General features: G+C 36.1%; 1 protein-coding gene across 1 annotated transcript in view; it reads left to right on the plus strand.

Moving 5' to 3' along the window:
* The window catches only part of LOC131664157 (hepatocyte nuclear factor 4-alpha), a 900,667-nt gene extending 877,303 nt beyond the window's left edge, over positions 1-23,364 (plus strand). Inside the window, exon 8 of the mRNA XM_058935049.1 lies at positions 23,111-23,364. Within this exon, the coding sequence (XP_058791032.1) occupies positions 23,111-23,122 (12 nt within the window). The 3' untranslated portion in view covers positions 23,123-23,364. The remainder of the gene's footprint in view (positions 1-23,110) is intronic.
* Positions 23,365-23,779: the final 415 nt, after the last annotated feature.

Genomic DNA, 23,779 nt, shown 5'->3' on the forward strand with positions numbered 1-23,779 from the left:
ATCTATCGCTCAAATTAGCCACGAGGCGACACAAAATCACAAAACGAATCTAGTCGTCAATGGCACAACCAAGCCATGAATTTCTAACGCAGTCGCACGCGTGTCACCAATTCGAGAGGCGTCAGCTAATTGCCTCTTTTCTCAAGCAGCACCTCTCTTTCGCGGCACCTCGGCTCGCCAGTCCTACCAATCTACGCGGTCTCTCTCTCTCTCTGCTAGCCTTCTCTCTCTTACCTTAGTTCAGCTGCTGTCGTCCACTGCGGCTGCTAGTAGTATAATATAAAAGTAGATACATGAATATGTACATATTTTATTGTTATGTAATTAATGTGGAGAGAGAGACATAACGAGTTGTTGACAAACTCGTTATATCCCCCACCCCCAGACGTTGGTAGCACGGTACCAACTCGAACCCTAGGTCTCTCTCGTAATGAAGGTACAAGTTATAGGTGGATAAATAGTTTATTCAAATAAATAATAAAATAAAAATAAAAAAAATAAGGGACTTTTCCTCATCGCTCTCTCTCTCTGCGATGACGGGGCCGTGCCAATAAACAAAATAGGCGTCAATGCCTAATCATACAAGGTGGCACGGCTAAGCCCAATACCAGCGCAACGGCGCGAACAAGGTATGGCGCGCAGGCCAAAAGGCGGAAGGAGACGCGAGTATATTGAGAGCATAGTGTGAGCTCGTCTTCTTTCCGTCTTCTTCTCTCTTCTTCTCTGGTGGCATAGCCTTGGGGCAGAAGAGACGACTATGTCGACGGTTCAGAGACGGTAGCCTTCACCGAACTCGTCGCCATAGTCGTAGCGCGTCTCTAGCCCTCGCTCAAATTTCCAGTGGAGAAAGAAGTTAGGGCAGTAGGGCAAGCAGAAGCGAAGCAGTAAGCCAGCCAAGGGGCCAAGGGCCGACTTGGAGTGTATGAGCGTGGTGTAGCATTGTAGTGGCGTTATATAGTGTGAGGACGCAGTGAATTTGGGGAATTATTCGTCGAGCTTGCCCCTAGGACACAAACGCCGAGGCGAAGTTGTGACCAGTAGCGGTACGGCTTTCTTGGAGCCGCGTGGTCGGTCCCTTTTCCGAGGAGCCATAGCTATCGGTATCTGAGGGAGCTGGCCCGAACTTGGCTGTGCCTTCGGGTCAGCGTCCACAGACGCCGGGATATCCGCCACTATCGAGTCACCCTTTATAGGTAGAGATACGGCTCGAAGGCTTTCATCGAGAGAAAGCTCTGGATCTTCCCAATCCGAAGCATCGTCTGCGTCACGTGTCTCGCCTAAGGGAAATTGCTCGGCATCGTAACAGGGTTTCATGTGGGTTCAGGGTTTCAGGGTTTCAAACCGCGACTTTACCTATGTCGACTCCATTTTCAGTCTGTAACTGATAGGAATTCATACCGAGACGAGACTTTACAATAAAAGGGCCAGCGTATTTCAGACACAATTTAGCTGCTATGGCCTTAGCGGCCGAGGAAAGTACTCTATTCTTCACCCATACTTTATGACCGATGTCGTAACTGACATCTCGGTGTTTCTGGTTATAGTACTTCTCTTGTCGCAACTGGGCGGCTTCCTCTCCTGGGCCTCGGCTCGCAATCTGTCGAGTTTTTGCATGCGAGAGTGCCATTCCTCACGGGCCGTAGATTCTAACTGTCGTAAGGCGGCAAGCTCTTCTTCGCGTCGAACATTATATGGAGGTTCAGGATTCCGTCCATAATTCAGAAAGGCTGGACTAGAACGAGTAGTTTCGTGGATGGCCGTATTGTAAGCGAACGCAAATTCACCAATGAGCTCGTCCCACTTATTGTGCTTTTCAGCAATAAATGCATCGATCATAGTTTTGATCGTGCGGTTTACTCGCTCAGTCGGGTTCGACTTTGGAGAGTAAGGAGCGCAAGTGCCGTGAAAGACGCCATGGGCCTCTAGGAAAGAATCCACTAATGAATTCTTGAAAGGCGTACCATTATCCGATAGAAATCTATCAGGAATTCCAAAACGTAGGAAGATCCGATGGTTGATCTCTCTCTTAATCGTTTTGGCATTGGCCTTACGGATCGGGATGCACTCGATCCACCTCGTGAAAATATCCATCAGGATGAGAAGGTGTTCATTGCCTCGAGGCGATCTCGGGAAAGGGCCCATCGTATCGCCACAGACAATTTCCCACGGACGGGAGACGACGTGTTTGCCCATAAGTCCAGCGGGGTCTCGTTGCTCTAATTTAATCTGCTGGCACACTTGGCAGTTACGCACGAAATGCGCAGTATCTTTATACATACTAGGCCAGTAGTAACGAAGCACTACCCTCTTGTGGGTCTTGTATCGGCCTAAATGGCCAAGTTTCCAAGCGTCGTCATCCCCTATCAAGTCATCAACTGTTGGGTCCGGTCGGTAAAGATACAGACGGCTACCGACTATCTTCCAATAAGGATGAGCTTTCGGATCTTGTTTTACCTGCGAAAGCTTGCGTCGATACCAGGGATCCAGGATATTTTCGTCGACGGTGAGAGACGCTAGCGAAGCTTCCGTGTCTTCGTCTGTCTCATACATGCGAGAGAGCGCATCGGGCACGACATTATCCTTACCTTTGCGATGCACGATATCAAAGTCGTACGCCTGAAGGCGCAACGACCATCGACCTAACTTGCCATTGGGGCTCCGAAGATTCTGAAGCCATACCAAGCTATGATGATCGGTTACCACTGTAAAATGATAACCTTCTATATAAGGCCGGATTTTCTCTATCGACCATATGACCGCTAGGCATTCGCGTTCGGTAACTGACAGTCGGCGTTCTGTAGACATGAGAACACGACTAGCAAAGCAAAGCACGCGGTCCTCTTCGTCTATCTTCTGTAGTAGGACACTGCCAAGGCCAGTATCGCTAGCATCACACTCAAGGATGAACGGAGCAACGAAGTCGGGTCTAGCTAGGACAGGAGCAGTAGCAAGAAGTGCTTTTATCTGCTCAAAAGCTGTACAGTGTTCTTCGGTCCACGTGTACTTTGTGTCCTTCTTCGTGAGGGACGTTAGAGGTGCGGCTAGAGTAGCGAAGTCCTGCAAAAACTTACGGTACCACGAGGCCATGCCAAGAAAACGTCGCAATTGCCGTAGATTCCTTGGCGCCGGATACTCTAGGACGGATCGCACTCTTTCAGGGTCTGGCCTGCAGCCCTCACGATTAACTAGCACGTCGAGATAACGTATCTCGGACATACAGCACGGTGCTCCTAGACGAATTTAAATAAAAATTAATTTTACCTCCAATTGTATTATTGATTATGATTTGTGGTATGGCCTGGCCATATGGCAAGAGGTAATCAAAATCCTACAGTTAGCGTTTTTTTTTTTCGAGACATTTTTGTGCAAAAATGTCTTTGTTTAGAACTAAATCAATTTTTCAACAAAAATGAGGAAAAAAATCTTATCTTCGGGTTAATAATAATAATACAATGATAACCTGCGTATAAATTTAATAAATGATAACTTAACGATACATTTCCATTATATTTAATATATCAATTTACTTTTAACTTTTAACATCAACATCAGAATCAGTAACTTTAACAATGAAAAAGAAACCTTTTTAACATGGTAGTTGTGACAAAATTATAGATCAATGTCAAATAGAATATCAAGAAAACTTATTCACAAATGTAAGGTATTGTATACAACTGTATCTCTCATGAGTTTACGGAAAAAATTAGAATTGTCCTTCGAAACTTTGTAATTATTCCAAGTACCTTTGAAATCGCAATGAACGGCTTCCATTGCCTGTTCTGAATAATATCCAAGACCTTGAAAAATAATAATCACAATAATAAATCTGATTATTATAATAAAATAATAATAATAATACTATATATGGGTAATTCTAGGCTATTTCGATTGACTTGTAACCCTTAGGTTACGGATTTTTTTTTAATTTGGCACAATTATTGTACACATAAAACTGAGATTTTTCCCAAATTTTGGAAACGATACATTAATTATATCAAAAGTTATTAACAATTAAAGAAAAATGATAAAAAATTTTCAAACAGCTATATTTTAAAAACTAATAAAGATATCGAAGTCGGATTTTTTTCAAAATAGTTATAATGCCTTAAAATTTCGAAATAATTACAACAATAAACAATAAAATTTTTTTTTCGAATGTTATTAACTTTTTGTTTAAACAATTGCTAATATCTCAAAAAGTATATTTTTTTTTTGAAAAATTCTTGCTCCTACGTATTCCTGAGGATTTTTGCTATCGAAATTAATCATAAAATTCAAGGGCCCGACATATCGGAAAGCGTAGCCCTAATCAAAAGAAGACGCCTCGGCGTAAGGCTGCGGTAGCGCTCCAGCGGACTCACGGTCGAAAGGTACTTTAGCTTTAATCTAAAAAACTAATAAAGATACCGAATCGAAGTTTTCCCAAATTACTTATTAAAAGAATTAAAAGAATTATTAAAAGAAGATGCCTCAGCGACCGGACACCGAGGCATCTTCTTTTAATTAGGGCTACGCTTTCCGATATGTCGGGCCCTTGAATTTTATGATTAATTTCGATAGCAAAAATCCTCAGGAATACGTAGGAGCAAGAATTTTTCAAAAAAAAAATATACTTTTTGAGATATTAGCAATTGTTTAAACAAAAAGTTAATAACTTTCGAAAAAAAATTTTTATTGTTTATTGTTGTAATTATTTCGAAAGTTCAAGGTATTATAAGTAATTTGGGAAAACTTCGATTCGGTATCTTTATTAGTTTTTTAGATTAAAGCTAAAGTACCTTTCGACCGTGAGTCCGCTGGAGCGCTACCGCAGCCTTACGCCGAGGCGTCTTCTTTTGATTAGGGCTACGCTTTCCGATATGTCGGGCCCTTGAATTTTATGATTAATTTCGATAGCAAAAATCCTCAGGAATACGTAGGAGCAAGAATTTTTCAAAAAAAAAATATACTTTTTGAGATATTAGCAATTGTTTAAACAAAAAGTTAATAACTTTCGAAAAAAAATTTTTATTGTTTATTGTTGTAATTATTTCGAAAGTTCAAGGTATTATAAGTAATTTGGGAAAACTTCGATTCGGTATCTTTATTAGTTTTTTAGATTAAAGCTAAAGTACCTTTCGACCGTGAGTCCGCTGGAGCGCTACCGCAGCCTTACGCCGAGGCGTCTTCTTTTGATTAGGGCTACGCTTTCCGATATGTCGGGCCCTTGAATTTTATGATTGATTTCGATAGCAAAAATCCTTAGAAATACGTAGGAGCAAGAATTTTTCAAAAAAAAATATACTTTTTGAGATATTAGCAATTGTTTCAACAAAAAGTTAATAACTTTCGAAAAAAAATTTTTATTGTTTATTGTTGTAATTATTTCGAAAGTTCAAGGTATTATAAGTAATTTGGGAAAACTCCGATTCGGTATCTTTATTAGTTTTTTAGATTAAAGCTAAAGTACCTTTCGACCGAGAGTCCGCTGGAGCGCTACCGCAGCCTTACGCCGAGGCGTCTTCTTTTGATTAGGGCTACGCTTTCCGATATGTCGGATCCTTGAATTTTATGATCGATTTCGATAGCCAAAATCCTCAGGAATACGTAGGAGCAAGAATTTTTCAAAAAAAAAATATACTTTTTGAGATATTAGCAATTGTTTAAACAAAAAGTTAATAACTTTCGAAAAAAAAATTTTATTGTTTATTGTTGTAATTATTTCGAAAGTTCAAGGTATTATAAGTAATTTGGGAAAACTTCGATTCGGTATCTTTATTAGTTTTTTAGATTAAAGCTAAAGTACCTTTCGACCGAGAGTCCGCTGGAGCGCTACCGCAGCCTTACGCCGAGGCGTCTTCTTTTGATTAGGGCTACGCTTTCCGATATGTCGGATCCTTGAATTTTATGATCGATTTCGATAGCAAAAATCCTCAGGAATACGTAGGAGCAAGAATTTTTCAAAAAAAAAATATACTTTTTGAGATATTAGCAATTGTTTAAACAAAAAGTTAATAACTTTCGAAAAAAAATTTTTATTGTTTATTGTTGTAATTATTTCGAAAGTTCAAGGTATTATAAGTAATTTGGGAAAACTCCGATTCGGTATCTTTATTAGTTTTTTAGATTAAAGCTAAAGTACCTTTCGACCGAGAGTCCGCTGGAGCGCTACCGCAGCCTTACGCCGAGGCGTCTTCTTTTGATTAGGGCTACGCTTTCCGATATGTCGGGCCCTTGAATTTTATGATTGATTTCGATAGCAAAAATCCTTAGAAATACGTAGGAGCAAGAATTTTTCAAAAAAAAATATACTTTTTGAGATATTAGCAATTGTTTCAACAAAAAGTTAATAACTTTCGAAAAAAAATTTTTATTGTTTATTGTTGTAATTATTTCGAAAGTTCAAGGTATTATAAGTAATTTGGGAAAACTCCGATTCGGTATCTTTATTAGTTTTTTAGATTAAAGCTAAAGTACCTTTCGACCGAGAGTCCGCTGGAGCGCTACCGCAGCCTTACGCCGAGGCGTCTTCTTTTGATTAGGGCTACGCTTTCCGATATGTCGGATCCTTGAATTTTATGATCGATTTCGATAGCCAAAATCCTCAGGAATACGTAGGAGCAAGAATTTTTCAAAAAAAAAATATACTTTTTGAGATATTAGCAATTGTTTAAACAAAAAGTTAATAACTTTCGAAAAAAAAATTTTATTGTTTATTGTTGTAATTATTTCGAAAGTTCAAGGTATTATAAGTAATTTGGGAAAACTTCGATTCGGTATCTTTATTAGTTTTTTAGATTAAAGCTAAAGTACCTTTCGACCGAGAGTCCGCTGGAGCGCTACCGCAGCCTTACGCCGAGGCGTCTTCTTTTGATTAGGGCTACGCTTTCCGATATGTCGGATCCTTGAATTTTATGATCGATTTCGATAGCAAAAATCCTCAGGAATACGTAGGAGCAAGAATTTTTCAAAAAAAAAATATACTTTTTGAGATATTAGCAATTGTTTAAACAAAAAGTTAATAACTTTCGAAAAAAAATTTTTATTGTTTATTGTTGTAATTATTTCGAAATTTTAAGGCATTATAAGTATTTTGAAAAAAATCCGACTTCGATATCTTTATTAGTTTTCAAAATATAGCTGTTTGAAAATTTTTTATCATTTTTCTTTAATTGTTAATAACTTTTGATATAATTAATGTATCGTCTCCAAAATTTGGGAAAAATCTCAGTTTTATGTGTACAACAATTGTGCCAAATTAAAAAAAAATCTGTAACCTAAGGGATACAAGTCAATCGAAATAGCCTAGAATTACCCATATACGTTATATACCTTGTTGAGTATATTCACAAAATTGTGCTACATGGTTAACAATAATGTGAATTTTAGGAGTAGTTGAGATTTCCAGTGCGACATAGCTTGACTTGAAGCTTGTTATATAATCTTTAAACTTTGGATCTAATGCAACCGAGAAGCATCCATCAACTACTTTTCCAAGTTTTCTAAATACATCAACATATTTTTTTATGCCCAAGCACTTTATTGAATCCAAAAAATCAACTGAATTCAAAAGTTTCTTACAATCATTGCCTATGAAGGAAAAGTGATTTCCATGACTACAGCTTCTAGATACATTACATCGTTTAGCCCATGCTAAAGATATATCTTCATATTCAGCTAGCATCTTATCAAAAATGGTATTAACAGCACCTAACAATAAATGTAATTCAGGTGGTGGTATAAGAAATAAAATTTCTTTATTCTTGATTGGTAGTAATGGCATATTAACGCAGTTTTTAAAGTTTTTGCCATTTTTTTTTCGATCGGTTCTTTGCATTTGAGTTTAACCATTTTTCATAAGTATTTTTGCACTCCATCACAGTTCTTAATTTTCCACCATCAAGCAGTTTATTTGAAATAGTATCACAATACGGGCAAGGATGAGTGCAGGCACTAGACATTAAACCACAAATCATATTAACAATTTTCAAATCAGCAGCAATTGTTCCGCCATTTTCGAGGAGAGAATTCATGTTTAATTTTTTCCAAATTAGAGATATATTTGTATAATTCTCTTGAACTTCGGATGCTATACATATAATAAAAAGTTTCTTTACACCCGATTCCGAAAACTTTTTATCATTATTTTTTTTCTTTTTGAAACTTTGAGGTACTATACTTTCAACATCTTTCGATTGCAACGACATACAAAATTTTAAATATCCACCACCACCGTCGATACCAAATTTTACGTGAAATTCTTTTGCATTCCGCTTGTTTGTAACGAATTCGATAAATTTGTTTAAATCTTTGCAAATAATTGCTTTACCTGGTGCATCAGTTAATTTACCTTGTTTTTCCTTAACAAAATTGAAATCACATATTTTAAAATAATTATCTAATACATGGGAATTTTCATCAATTTTCGATTTGAAATTCCGTTCAAATTTTACTGAACCGTCAGTTTCTGAATTAATCGCAGAGGCCAAGCCATACATTTGTCTATTGCTCAAATTTAAATCTGTTTTGACTTTTTCTAAAGTGCTGCTTGATATAATCGATGTTTTCTGTTTTTTATTTGGCTTTAATATAACTTCAAGAGGTTTACCTCGTTTTTGCGAAAGAACTACTTTTTGCTGATCACGTCCAATCGTTTTTGATGATTCAGGATTGTCCTTATTTACTACTGTTTTTAAAAGTTCAACTACAAAGTGTTCTTTTTCTTTTTCACTGTGAATTACATTTTCTTGAATATTTTGAATTAATGTTTGACTATCACATTTATGACTAATACCCTTGCCTATCACAGTACAACACTCAATACATCGACGATTAACACTTTTTTTTACTTTCGATTTTTTATCTTTATTTTTAATTTGTTTGTTTGGCTTCCTAACTAGATCACAAAGGCGACATTGACACAGATCGTTTATGCGATTTGACCTTAAATTACGTTTAGCTAAAAACTTGAGTACACTGTCTTGTAAATTATAAGTAATAGTTCTTGTTGTTCGCACTTTCAATCCTTGGTAAACAATTGTTTTACACGTTGGGCATAACACGCTAGGTAGTCGATCATCAATAACATCGTAATCAATAAGTTTACTTAATTTTTCTAATAATTTCCCACCGATTTTGACCATCTTTTCTGACTTTTCACAACAAAACAAACAAACTTTAATTCTGTTCCCTTCATGGTTTGTTTTTTTTTATAGTTTGGAACAATCATTTTTATCAAATATTCTTAAATATACCGAGTCAAGTGTCAATAGTGTGTAATACATGCTGTTCCATCGAGTGATAACACTATACTGCGAAAGTATACGGCGAACTTCTCGCGAACGATGAACACTGGAATTCGCGGGCTTTTCTATAGTAAACAACAACATTTCTGATCAGCGGCTAGCAATCCGCTTCGATTAATCTATACTATAATACAGTGTGCACGTAATTATACATGTCAGAAAGAGTTCTTATCATTATTTGAATTTTTAAAATGTTTTAAATAGTGAGAAAAATAAGAAAACGACGTTATAACGAAAAAATTTATTTATAAAAAAAGCGCCAACTGCAGGATTTTGATTACCTCGTGCCATATGGCCAGACCATACCACAAATCATAACCAATAATAAAATTGGAGGTAAAATTAATTTTTATTTAAATTCGTCTAGGAGCACCATGACAGATCTTCGACTATTTCCTATTGATGGTAAGGCCCGCCTCGTTAATTCTATTTAGAATTAACGTAAGCCATTTTACGTGATCAGCGAATGTATCAGTCGCAATGATCAAATCATCTAAATAGGCAAAAGCGTGAGGCTCCATTTCGGGCGTAATTATTTTGTCAGCCAACGATTGAAATGTAGCAGGGCCGCCCGCCAAGCCGTAAGGCATACGAACGAATTCGTACAAGCCCATACCCGGAACTATGAAAGCCGTGACTGGTATCGATCTCTCTGTGAGAGGTATTTGCCAAAAGGCTCCAGAACAATCTAGAGCACTTATATATTTGGCGTACTGAATTTTGCGTAAAATCACGTCCATATAAGGCAATGGATATGCTGAAACTTTCGACACCGCGTTGACTCTACGGTAATCGACGCAAAATCGATACGTACCATCAGGTTTCAATATCATAACTACGGGGCTTGACCATTCGCTCTGGGACTTCCGGACTATTCCCATTTGCAACATTTTGCGTACTTGCTCGTGCATTTCGTCCTCTATTCTCTTAGATACCGAGTAATATCTTTGTTTAATTGGACTCGGACAGTTGAGATCTATGTCATGTGCGATCCAACTCGTGCAACCTAACCGTTCACACGAGGGATCAGGCAGCAAATCCTGCATGACTTTTTCGATCATCTCGCTCTGCTCAGTCGTGGGATCTTCAATCCCCAGCGAGGCTAAGGTCATTGCCTCTTCAGCTTTCCCCGAAGAGAGAACTGCAGGCACACCTTCTTCGCAGCCCTCAAACGTCAGCCTGTTAGATCTAGGGTCTAGCATGGCCGAAAAGGCGCGCTTGAAGTCGGCACCTAAAGTGCACTCAGTGTCAACTTCGTTTAAAATGAGAGATTCAATGGAATGCGTTACCCCACCCAAGGTGAAGGGCAACTCTACGCTACCTACAATGGGTACGTAGTGGCCATCAACTGCCTTTGCTCCTGGGCCCACATACGGTCGCACGCGCTTGTTTAAAGCAACCGCGATTGAAATGGCGTTAGGGCCGAAGATGGTACGAGAAGCTCCGGTGTCCCAAAGTCCTCGAAAAATATAATCGCTGACTTTAACAGTCAGCCACCACCTGGGGAACTTATCGATTAGGGCGCTCGCAACGGTACCCCCATCGCGGGTAGACTGCACGTCGGAAGAGTTAGCTCGGGCTAGCATTGAGTCACTCACCGTGTTGTGCGGCACCTGCGCTACTCCCATTACGCCGCTAACATCAAAGGTCCTGGTGATCAAGGGAGGAGTAAGGACCTCATCTACTGACTCCCTCGCTCTTTTTTTGAATCCTCATCATTCGGCTGTTTAGTCGAGCATTCTGGGCAAGTGGCTCGGGTGTAATCGGGCCAACTGCAATTCCAGCAGAGAAGATTGCCATCAGGGCCAGACTCCTTATCCTTGTTTTTACTGGATTTAGGGGAAATTACTGTGGTTCGATTGCCACCTGATCGTCCCCAGCATCTTCTACCACCTCGGCCACGTCCGCTGCCGCGAGGCGAGTTCCCGCTCTAACGGTGAAAAGTTCCGTTTGGGACTGCTTTTCCGTTAGAACTTTCGTTCTTCTCGGATGAAGCAGGGAGCTTGGAGATGTCAGCATTTCCTTTGGCTTTCTTCTCCAGGATCTTCGTAATCATATTCTCTAGCTCTGACTCCTTCATTGGCTGAGTTTTCTCACTTAGAGAGGATAACGATGGCTTAGCCTTGGCCGTTTTGACCCGCGGCTTGTAGGCCGTTTCAGGGTATAGACTCTGATCGGCTGAGGGCGGTGGCCTCCATTGGCCATCTTCATCATCCTCGGCTTCTTGAGCTTTGGCCAGAAGTACTTGCAAATCTGTGAGATTGTCTCTAAAATGCTTCAATCTCTTTCTCAATTGAGGCAGCAGGTTGTCGATGATGAGGTTAACTTGTTCCTGCACGCTCCATGGAGGATCAACTCTTTTCATGATAGTAAGTAGTGAGACAATGTACTCAACTACAGGCTCATCAGTACCTTGTGTACGCAGCTGGGCTTCTATCTTCAGACTTCTCTTGTTCCTCTTTGATTTGCTGTAAGTCTTAAGGGCCGCTTCCTTAAAGTCGCTAAACGTTTTCCACGAGGGCACGATACCAGAAGAGAGCTGCCTTCTCGAAAAGAGGAGTCATTGAATCTAGTAGCTCGTCATCGGCCACCCTATCTAACCGTCTGTTTTCCTCAACGCGTTCCAGAAATTCTTCGATGCTTAGTCCTTCGCCTCCTGAAAATTTTATCTTCCATTCTCTCACAGTTTTTCCTAAGGGTTTGCTGGGAGAGTACCTAGAGGACGTGGAATTAAACGTAGTCGCTTGCTGTGGGTTAGCAGTGAAGCTTTGACTACTTATGGGAACGCTAATCGTCGTTTGTTACGATGGCATTTCTGCTGACGTACTGGGCAGGACCCCCCTCCCCCAGCTCGAGGATACGGGGGTGAATGAGCTTGCGAGGGATGCCACGGAGCCGAGCGAAGAAGCAATGCTAAAGGACGTTTCCCTCCCCCTGACCGAGCTTGCAGGAAGAGATATCGCAGGTAAAAACGACGTAGTAATCGGAAATGACGACGGCATTGGCCTTATAGAAAAAACCGTAGAGGGTTGAGTTGTCGAATGAAACAACGGAGCTTGCGGGTTGAGCGATGATTGTATCATGAGCCAATAAGAAAGTGGTTGGTAAGATGAAAGAAGAGAACGCCGGAATGCGCGTGCTCGAATTTGTTGGACTCAAAAGCAAAATGTACAGCGTGAGAGTTCAGAATAAAAATCCAATAAAGAAGGCAAAAGGTAAATAAATTGAATGCTACGATTACATTCGAGGACTACGTCAAATGTCTCCAAGAAAATGTGATTATGAGCCGTCAGCAAAAGGCTATCAGATCACGTCATCATCAGTGGTACAGCGAGAGACAAACAAAGATCGCATTCAGCGCTCATGACGTTTCTTGCTACCTGGAACCACCGATACGCTTCCTTGGGGACATTACGGCATTCCATTAGTGGAAAGGGATAGAAGCATTGGAAATGGTCGCAGTCGAGCCGCCAACCGCCGCCGTCGTCGAGCCGCCGAAAAAGACCGGAACGGGTTATATCAATCAGTACCCAAGGCTTCGAAGCACATTCTCATCGAAAAAAAGAAAGTTACTGGAAGCTCGGTTTGTTGATAAAATTAGAAAAAAGAAATTTTCCTTGATTGACATTACTCGAGGTAATTGTGATTTTTTTTTCTGTATGGGTGTTTCGTTTTAAGTTAACTGAGTTTCAATATCATTTTTTTTTCTACAGATGGATATCGCGCAGCTGAATAATATAGCTTGTCATCAATTCAAACCCACTAAGAAGATTTGTGAATTGAAGACAGAATTCAAGTATATGATATATGATCACCAGTCTCAAACGAGTTGAAACACGATTTGGTGAAAAAGTGGTAGTCCAAGTGAACGATGAATTCCAGCTGTTTCTACCGAGCAAGGTATCGAGTGCATTGATCGTAAATGAAAAACTTCTGAAAGATATGGCAGATTACTCTAATAAGCTTAAATTATTTCTCACCCATAAAGGTGATAGAATTTACTACTGCATAAATATATATATATATTGACCAGATCACAATATGTGTGTGTGTGTGTATCTGTGTGTGTGTGTGTGTGTGTGTGTGTGTGTGTGTGTGTGTGTGTGTGTGTGTGTGTGTGTGTGTAAGCATAAAAAAAAAGAAAAAAAAACTTTTTTATATTTTTTCAAATCAAAATATGTGTGTTTATTTATTAATTTAATTCTTCAATCTACATAGTTTTCTTTTTTTAACAATTCTGTTCTATTTATTACGCGAATCATCAAATCCTAACCACTTTACCAACACTTTACCGAAGCACGCACGTTGTCCTGAGTCTCACAGGCGATGTCGTCGAATATCATAATTAAATTAGGCAGTGCATGCTCGGGATTGATCACGCATTCGTGCTCCTTGAACGGAAAATACTTCACTTCGTCTATCGGCTTTAACATCTCTTACAATGATTTATACTTTGGCTGACCGCGAGATTTCGAGTACACGTAAACATTTTCGAATCTAACGCCTTTGGGGTAAGTGATATGTTTTTTTTGTGATCTTACCACAGTTGACCAGATCACAAAAAATAGCTTTGATGCTATTCGGTAGTACATCTCCGTGACGATTTGTTTGTTTATCCTCCCGCACGATGACGTCAAAATTTTCTACGGGAAGTTTCACACAGTTTTTTCTTTGAAATTCATACTCACGAGACAGAGTTCGAATGATAACATGGCTATATATGTACCTGTTTTCAGAGTTTTAAATGTTAGTCGTCTGTTGAACTTGATTGAGTGATGATCATATACAAACGTCAAAGAGTAAAGAAATGATGAGGATTGGTCAATGATATCATCAATAAACTTCCATTTGAACTCCATATTCCAAGCTATCCATATTACGGAGCAGGAACTAATTACAAACACGTTTAGCTCACGGCGATCCAGGAATCAATCCTCTCGACGCAGCTTGCAAGCAACACGATATAGAGTACTCGAAAAATCAAAACAATATACAAGCTAGAAATATCGCAGACAAAATTTTAGCTGAAAAAGCGTTCAATAGAGTCTTCACTAAGGATTCTAGTGTTGTGAGAAAGCAACTGTTTACGCTGTATCTAACGCCATGAAATTTAAATCAAAGTTTGGTATGGGTCTTACGAAGAGAAGAAAAAAAACCAAGTCGAAGGGACGCAAGAAAACTAAAAAGAAAGTTAATTTGAAAACCGTGATCAAAGTGGCCACATTCGAATAGCCCAAGGGTAAACGTGCGCACAAAGTCATCGGTTCTGCTTTGAAAAAAGCTCGTACAACCGTTAAAAAAGCAAACATCAACGTTCCACGAATTCTGCCAATATCAACTAACAAGTAACCCTACCCAAGTGTCACTCACCGATTTTAACCAAACTTGGCACATCGTTAGAGCACTAAAAAATATTGAACCCGTGTTTTTTTTATTTTGGCCGAATCCACTGTTAAGGGGTAGAAACCACCCCTAATAACCCCTAACCAGGCTAACCCACCTAACTCTGGGTAGAGCGAGTTTGATTAATTATTTTTTCACAAGAAGGTTAACTTCTCAACCCGGATAGGCTAACCCATTTATAACCTGATATAACCGATCCCCACAAATCACTATATCCCTTATACACCATCCCTATCAACCCCTAAGCAGGCTAACTCACCTAGCCCTGGGTAGAGCGAGTTTCATCAGCTGCTTTTCTATAGGAAAATAAAGATCATAACCAGAGAAAGATCAACAAAATTTTACTTTGTAATAAAACTTTTGTATAAAAAATGAGTTAAAACCTGTAAATTTCATAGAAATAAATAAAACCGCAGCCAACTCGTTGGAAGTAAGCTTCTTCAAATAAAATGTTCATTCGCAAGCTTTTTTTTGTAACAACAACTATACTTTTCTTGTATTATCTTTGTATTTTTTTTAAGGTTTAAAAAGTTGAAAAAAATCTTTTGACCTTAAATATTTTGAAAATAACAGTAACTGTGATTTGAAATTACTTTTTGAAGAACCGTAGACATTAGCGTGACCCAATGTGCACCGCGTGGAGGTTATCGATCGGATTTTGCACATCATTTGGCCATGAAAAGGGCCGTTTGGAATTTTAAAATATTTTTTATAGTAAGTGGAGTTCGTTTAAATATCATAAAATTAGTGAAGACAAAAGTAACACGAAACAATAAAAAATGTACTATTATTTAAAATATAAAATATTCATAATGAAATTACTATTATTATTTTAATATTTAAGTGGAATTAACGTATTGCTTACAATAGTGTGGTTTATCGACATTGTCAAGAGCAAAAAAGTGGTTTATACAAAGACATTTGGTGCACCATGCACATGTGACAATCCCAAATAGCATACAAAAGTGGCATTTAACATCAGTATGTTGAAAACAATACTGAACAGGGGTTTGCCAACTATTTGGTTTTTCAAGTACGTAACCACTTTTGTACCATCCATATTTGAACATGTTTGTAAATCGTGGTGAAGAAAACTGGTTATGCATAAGAGATTGTAATTTTTAAATTTTATTACGTAAATGTAAGTTAATGCTAAAATTGTACAACATAACTATGTCTGAAAAGTTTTTTACAAAATTTTTCCAAGGTCTAAATCCATAGACATCTAAAGGCTGTATCATTCCCGTCGTTCCAGCAGGTATAGTTTTAATTTGAATATTTTTCATACCTGTATCCAATTTTTCAAACACTTTTTCATTTTGTCCAGTCCAAGAATCTAAAATTAACAAACTATCCGTATCAGCTGCAAGTAAAAAAACGTTTTTAAACCATTCAGTTACAATATCAGATGTTAGTTTTCCTGATTTTGTAGGTAAAACATAAATATTATCTGCTTTATAAATAGTAGATTGTACCAATGGTCCAAATTTACGATCAGGTTCTTTTAAAACTATTAACAAAGGTGAGTGTAGTTTTCCATCTGCTGAAACGATTGGCTGAATTGTATAACTATGTGTTAAAGAATTTATCGACTGTGCTAGACATTCTACTTTTTGGGTGCCTATGATTGATAAAGTTATCAAATTATTTATTCCACACGGTTCTTCTGTTTCTCTTTGAATTTATTTCTTATAAGTTGATATAAAAAATGATAGTAGATAAATTTAAATTATGTTCTGTTTTTAGTTGGTATAGGTATTTTAAATGATGCTTAAGTTTGACGTTTCGATATTATTCCTTAGAATCAATTAATATCATCTGATTGCGCGTAAACTTAACCCTGAAGGTACATACAGGACTAAAATACCCGGATGTAAAATTGAAAAATGTGTGAAAAATTCACTTTTGATCTTGTAAATCTCTAAATATAATATTTATACTTTAATAAAAAAATGTTTCTCATATTTACAGAAAAATTTACTTTTGTTAAAAAATATTATATTTAATAAAATATAAAATATATTTAAATTTAATAAAATAGAAAATTAAATCAAGATACGAATTGTAAAAGAGACCGTAAATACATCCACAGTGTACCAAACTGAAGCTTTAGGATAGTACACCTTAAAGGTTAATTTAAATTAAGTTTTTTATATTTTTTATGTATTGAAAGATAGAGGCATTTTAATACTTGGAAATTGATAGGGGCGGTTTATGAGGATTGTGCGGATTTGTGCGGATGAGGTACATCAAGGTTCAGGTTGTGTTGGCCTATCAGTGGTTATGATCTTAATTTTTTTACAGAAAAGCAGCTGATGAAACTCGCTCTACCCAGGGCTAGGTAGGTTAGCCTGCTTAGGGGTTGATAGGGATGGTGTATAAGGGATATAGTGATTTGTGGGGATCGGTTATATCAGGTTATAAATGGGTTAGCCTATCCGGGTTGAGAAGTTAACTTTCTTGTGAAAAAATAATTAATCAAACTCGCTCTACCCAGAGTTAGGTGGGTTATCCTGGTTAGGGGTTATTAGGGGTGGTTTCTACCCCTTAACAGTGGATTCGGCCAAAATAAAAAAACACGGGTTCAATATTTTTTAGTGCTCTAACGATGTGCCAAGTTTGGTTAAAATCGGTGAGTGACACTTGGGTAGGGTTACTTGTAAGATGGGTGGAGCTTTGCTCTTTCTCATACCACATTTGCAGACTTGAGTGTAACTGGCGCTCTAGATATTGGCGCCGCGGGAATCGCAAAAGCCGTGAACGATGCAAAGTCTGCAAAATAGCAATTGGAAAAGAACAAGAGACACAACAAAACGATGGAGGTCATTACTCTGGGAAAAGGCTTCTAAACCTCATAAAAAAAGCTATCTGAAACCTTAACTGGGATCAGGTTTGAAAAAAAAAGTTCGAAAAAAATCTACCGGATAGAGTCCTCACAAACACCGACTTAATAAAAAATGCAAAAATTTTGAATATACCAAATTTTCGTAGAGTCTTCATGAGAAATGATTTACCGAGTTCTGGACCACATTATCACGAATCAGCTATATTCAATCTTGATGACGTCGAAGGAACAGGGACGCACTGAGTGGCTTATCGGAAAATCGGAAAAAAGTCACATATTTTGATAGCTTTGGAGATCTTAGTCCACCTATTGAGTTAATGATGTATTTTGGTGATATAGAGATCAAATATAATACGAAAAGATATCAAGATTTCAATACTTACGTATGCGGCCATCTTTGCTTACAGTTTTTGTGCGAGCGTATGAAAGTTAAGGCAACGTGAAAATATTGGTAGTCACGTTCAGACAGTCATTGAAAATTCGTTAACTCTGTCCTTCTCGGGTTCACTGTTAGAAGGGCACTATTTCCCACAAATCGAACTATCACAGCATAAACATTACAAGTTGAGCTTAGTCAAGTTCCTAACGTTCAACTCAATACCTAATATTGTAGTAGGTAATAATAAATTTTACGTCGCAAATCAAATTATCGACATACCTGTCGGGACCTACGAGATCGACGACATTGATAAATTTCTTCGCAAAGCTGTGCAGCGTCTCCGCACTGATAATAATAATATAACATTAAGTTTGAAACCAAACAACAACACCTTGCATTGTACAATCAAGTGTTCTGAACCTATCGATTTTCGTCCGCAGAATTATATTGAATGATTGTTGGGTTTCTCACGACGTACATTAGAGGCAAACGTTTCTCACAACTCTGATCTGGTGTGAGAGTCCAATGTAACATAACTGCTGGAGCTTACTTGAACGGAAACACTGTTCACGATATTCACAAATTTTTTCCAGCAGTACCGCCTGGATATAAATTATTTGAAATTCAACGGACCTCTCCGTCCGATTTTTCAATAACATTCACTTTGTTTTACGTCTAAAAATTTAACATACACACACACACACCATAAAATGAAAGCGTGTAACATAGAACGCACGGGCATCAGTAAAGGGTGGTGGAAGGGAAGTGAGTCGACAGTGATATGCACAGGCATTAGCTCAGAGAGGACATCAGCTCAGTGAGCTGATACCCCTCTGAGCTAAGGCCTCTCTAGTTTACCTACTAGTACCCGTCGAGAGCTTTTTTCCTTGAACACACGTTATACATATATTTTATTAAAACATCTTCACTTTTCAATTAATAACCTAGCATACGATAGGGATGGGATAAAAATATTTATCATCCAAATAGTCTTATTTATACACAGCAATTTTTTGACGCACCACTTATCAAACTTCTTCAAAATTACTCGTAATACATGCCAAATTTTTTCTATGGTCACATTTTAATGCATTTTGCACGTATCATTTTCAGATACCCTCACTCTCTGACTAACAAGAAGGAATGAGCAGATATTATCGCTTGTGAACACATACATGCAGTTAGCGAATTTGTTACAACGCGCTAGTAAACATCAATTTGTCAACAAGTTGCATTAGACGTTGAAAACGCGTATGTTTGAAAAATAGCAGAGATAGGTGTACAACGATAAAGCAATAATAATATATTTATGAATCATATAATAAAACTATTAATTACTTCAATGTTTTTTTAACAAAAAATTCTTTAGCAAATAATATTTATAAAAAATGAATAATATCTGTGGATAGAGCATTAACAACAAAATATACTACAAAATAACAATAACAATAAAGACGATGAACCTACTTGTTCAATTCACAAAAGCATGATAAGATTGTTGCTTGCTAAATGATAGCCGTTCGGTTGCAAGCTCAGACGTGCGAGCGCAAGTTTCCGCGTCCCAGGGCGCTGGCGCGCGGTGTAACTCGCCAATTCGCATTCTGCTGCTAAGTAAAAATGGATATAATTCAGCGACCAGTAGTACATTTATCGGCGGGACTTAAAAGATTCGTTATACGATCAAGAATAACTATAGCTAATTAATTTCACGATATTTTAGGGTTTTAATTGCTTGAGGGGCTCGTAAACAATTGACTTTGGTATTTTACGATGAAAATTTCGCATTTCAAACGCTATAAAAAGTTCCAAAACAAACAAAATTGTACGTATTAGGTCTTATTAAAAAAAAAAAAAAAAAAAAAAAAAAAAACAGGTATTTCGTTCAAAATAAATCGTTAAAAGTCTCATTGCCTCTAATATGAACTGCGATATAATGGATGGAATGAAAAAAAAAAAATTTGTTATTATTTCGTACTAATTTACGTGTAACTTTTCTACTAATTAATACATTTTTTCAAAAATACAATTGCAAAATGTTTCTTATATGATTTCTATCGATCTGACTGAGCAGAAATACAATAGATTTGTTAACTTACAAGTTACAGACATTTGAACAACTAAATTATTAATAGCAAAAAACTGACAGGTTTTTGGCGGAACCCTCGAAAAATCAATTCTCCGCATCAAAATACATAAAAATCAATAATATTTTCGAGAGGAGATCAAAGTGGCTAAAGGAAACCCCCCCCCCCCCCCGTGCCCGGACTATACGCTATTGTATATACTACCTACAACAGAGTTAGTCCCGCGCTTACGCAATATAAAGAAACTGAAAAATTTGTAGGATGGAAAAAAATAAACTAGACCATTTCACAACTAATAGCGAAAAAAATATAGAAATTGGCGTGCGAAAAATATAATTTTGTCATTTAATTGAAAAAAAATAATTATAGAAAGATATAATTGTAATTGTATAAAAAAATATATACATTTAAAATATAAAAATTGATTCGCTCATGCCAAAGCTGTTGTGCATAGTACTATAATACTCTATAGTCGCTAAAAAATATACCTGTACCTTCGGCATTCATGCCACAGCTTGTTGCCACGATCCTTGATGCTCAGTTTTTAAGTATTTTCATACGCTTAAATATAATATGAAGAACAACTATATTAAATGAAAGTGATAAAATTCATATCTTTTAAATTTGACATTGGTTTAAAAATAAGATTATCGACACGAGACTAATAAATTAAATGTAGTAATTGAATTAGAAAATATACTAAAACAATATTATATCAAAGAAAGTCATAAGAAAATTTCATTTTAATTTATAAGATGCCAGAGAGTGTTGTTTTTTTTGTTTGCATACCAACTTCAAATTACGAATACCATGTACTATTTGGTAGAGAAAATGATAAAATACTCGTCAAAAACGTTGGAAATGGAAAAATAAATCTGAATCTAAATGATGAGAACAAAGTAACGTCATCTTCAAATGTAGGATCATATAATAATATACTTATAAATGAACAACAGGTATATTCGAAAATATTGCAAAATAAAAATGTATGCAATGTATCAGCAGAATTACAAAATTTACAGAGTAAAATATTTATTTCTATGGAAATTGTAAGTTATTTTTTTCTCACATATTATTTTGTCATAAACTGTCGATTTCATAATTTTGTGATAATACTAAAAATCATGAAATCTTACATAGTTTTTCATATAGTTTCTATATAAAGTATACATGTTACTTTTTCACGAGCATCTTTTTTAAAAATCCATATACTACATTCATTCTCGTTCGCATGCACTTCCCTTTTTAAATTTAATTTTTCAAATAAATGTGGTTATTTATTTGAATGTTATATTTTTAGATTTTTGGAAATGTATTTGTATACAACAACAATAGATGATTATATAAAAGAATATATTGTTATAGGGGTTAAGTGCATGAGTTGATCAACAAAGATATTGTATATCTGCAGCGTTAAATGTTTGAGGTTATTGAATGTATGAGATAATATATCACGATTCAACCTGACAAACCTGTCTCAAAACCGTAGGTACAAGCAAGTACATCGTATATTTATCTGCATCAAGAATCCCCACAGGAACAAGTTAATTATTGTATCGAATAAGTACTTTTTCGCAAACCATTTTAAACAATATAATTTATAATTATGAATTTATAGCAAAATATCATGACAATGTGTTTTCTTAGAAATTAAAACTTAGATTACTTTTAATAATAAAAGTTTAACGTCGTCAAATTATGTGTGTGTATATGTGTGTGTGTGTAGATGACTTTTTATAGATTTAAAAAAAAAATTCTATAATCATGTATAGAACTGTAGTTTATGATAATCTATAATACTTTGAGATTACTTATCCAAAAAAAGGTTTTAACATAAACCAGGTCCGAGCAATTTTAAATTCATAGATCGTCGAAACCAGTGTTTCATGAAAACAAAAATCTATACCTCGTAAAACCAATTAAATTAAAAAAAATTTACTACATAGACCTATAGGAATATATATATTTTATTTTATATATATATAATATATATTTTATATATGGGAATGTATTTCCACATTTCTGAAGTAATATGTAAAATAGAACATCAAAAATAAAATAGAGATGTCAATGATATTTAGAGCATGATAACCTAACATGACTTTATTGGCATATCAATCAATAATAAATAATATCAAACATATATTAATACGACGCAGAATTGTTAATGGATATAAATGAGATAATAAAAAATAATAAAAAATATTAAAATAATATAATTGATGGCTCTAATTGTGATATATCAGTTCCTTCAAATTTTACTTGATCATAGTTATGGACCAAATATTAATAACGTAACCTGACCCTCAATTGATCAAATACATATGACAGTGACAATTACCTTATACTTTTATTAAGGATCGCGGGAGGGTCTTGCGGCATGACTGCCGGAGGCGCGAACTAACGCGATACTATACACAATAACCTTACCATGGGTGAAGTCATAACATTTTTTTAAACATATTAGGCGTTTTATTATGCTTTTTAATTCTACTATAACCTATTCATTAGTAGTAAAATATGTCATAAAAGTATCAATTTTCATTACTACATTGACATTTGTTCATTTTTGTATCTACTTATTTCCGAGGTGGTCCAATTTTATTTTCTTCTCCAGCCGTGAAAAATGTATTCAGTACTTTCTACTGCGTATACTTGATCAAGCACTCGATAATCGAATTCGAGATCTTGGTTGTTTGAACTGATTTCTAATTCTATATAGTATAGATTGATGATACTTGATCAACTACTATAATAGCATATTATAACGTATATATAATAATAACTAAATTATAACATATATATTATAATAACTAATATAACGTATATATTATCATAGTTATCATAATATCATAATTATCATAGTATAATTATCATAGTTGAATGACTAAGGATTGTTGAATTTATTATTGTTCATTATGTAGTTTTTATAAAGACAGGTAAGCGTATATGTATAACCTATCAATTTTAATCGTATAAATAAAATGAAAACGTGATGAAGTTCTTTTCCCACGATCTAACCTATAATTTTGATTTACTTTTTGTATTTTCTATACTATTTGTCCTGTTATAATTTTGATTGAATTTGATCATCTAATCTAAAAACTACTTACAGTGTCAATATTAAGATTAAGATGCCTATCAATTCAGAAGGGAAAAATGGCACTTATACCAGCAATCAGAATATTCAGTACCTGTTGGAAACGCCGGACGATGACATTTCTGTGGAAGGTCGTTACATTCCAGTAAGATTACGATCCTATACACACTTGAAAATTGTGTAAAGATTACTTCACAAGTATGATCAAGAAAAAAAAAATTCGAGTCATGGAATGACTCAAGCATTGAGCTTCTATGGGACGAGCTTAAACGAGCTTAAAAAAAGTTCAACTATTTTTCGTTTCTTATTTATGAGTGTTTTGCAGTCTGAATGGCAAAAAATTAGTGAAATAACTTTCAAAAAACTTATTATACGAATGCCTAGAATTTGTAAAGCCGTCATGAAAAGTAAAGGGCGTTTTTTTAATGAAAAAAAAATGTGAATATTTATATTTATTAACTTTAAAAGTTTGTTACATGAATATTATTATGTTTATAAAAATATTATATTAATATTTCATATTATAAAAAATTATATTTTTGTTACTTTGAAAGTATTACATTATTTTTCTAAAATTGTTTTATTACAAAAAAAGTTCCATTATATTTACTGTGACGGTAAACGTCAAATTAGCGCTAATTTTCTAACCTAATTGCTGTCTGGGGGGGGGGGCAGCACTTGCCG

Source organism: Phymastichus coffea, unplaced genomic scaffold, assembly GCF_024137745.1.
Source record: "Phymastichus coffea isolate CEN01 unplaced genomic scaffold, Cenicafe_Pcof_1.1 PCOF00041, whole genome shotgun sequence".
Taxonomy (NCBI): domain Eukaryota; kingdom Metazoa; phylum Arthropoda; class Insecta; order Hymenoptera; family Eulophidae; genus Phymastichus; species Phymastichus coffea.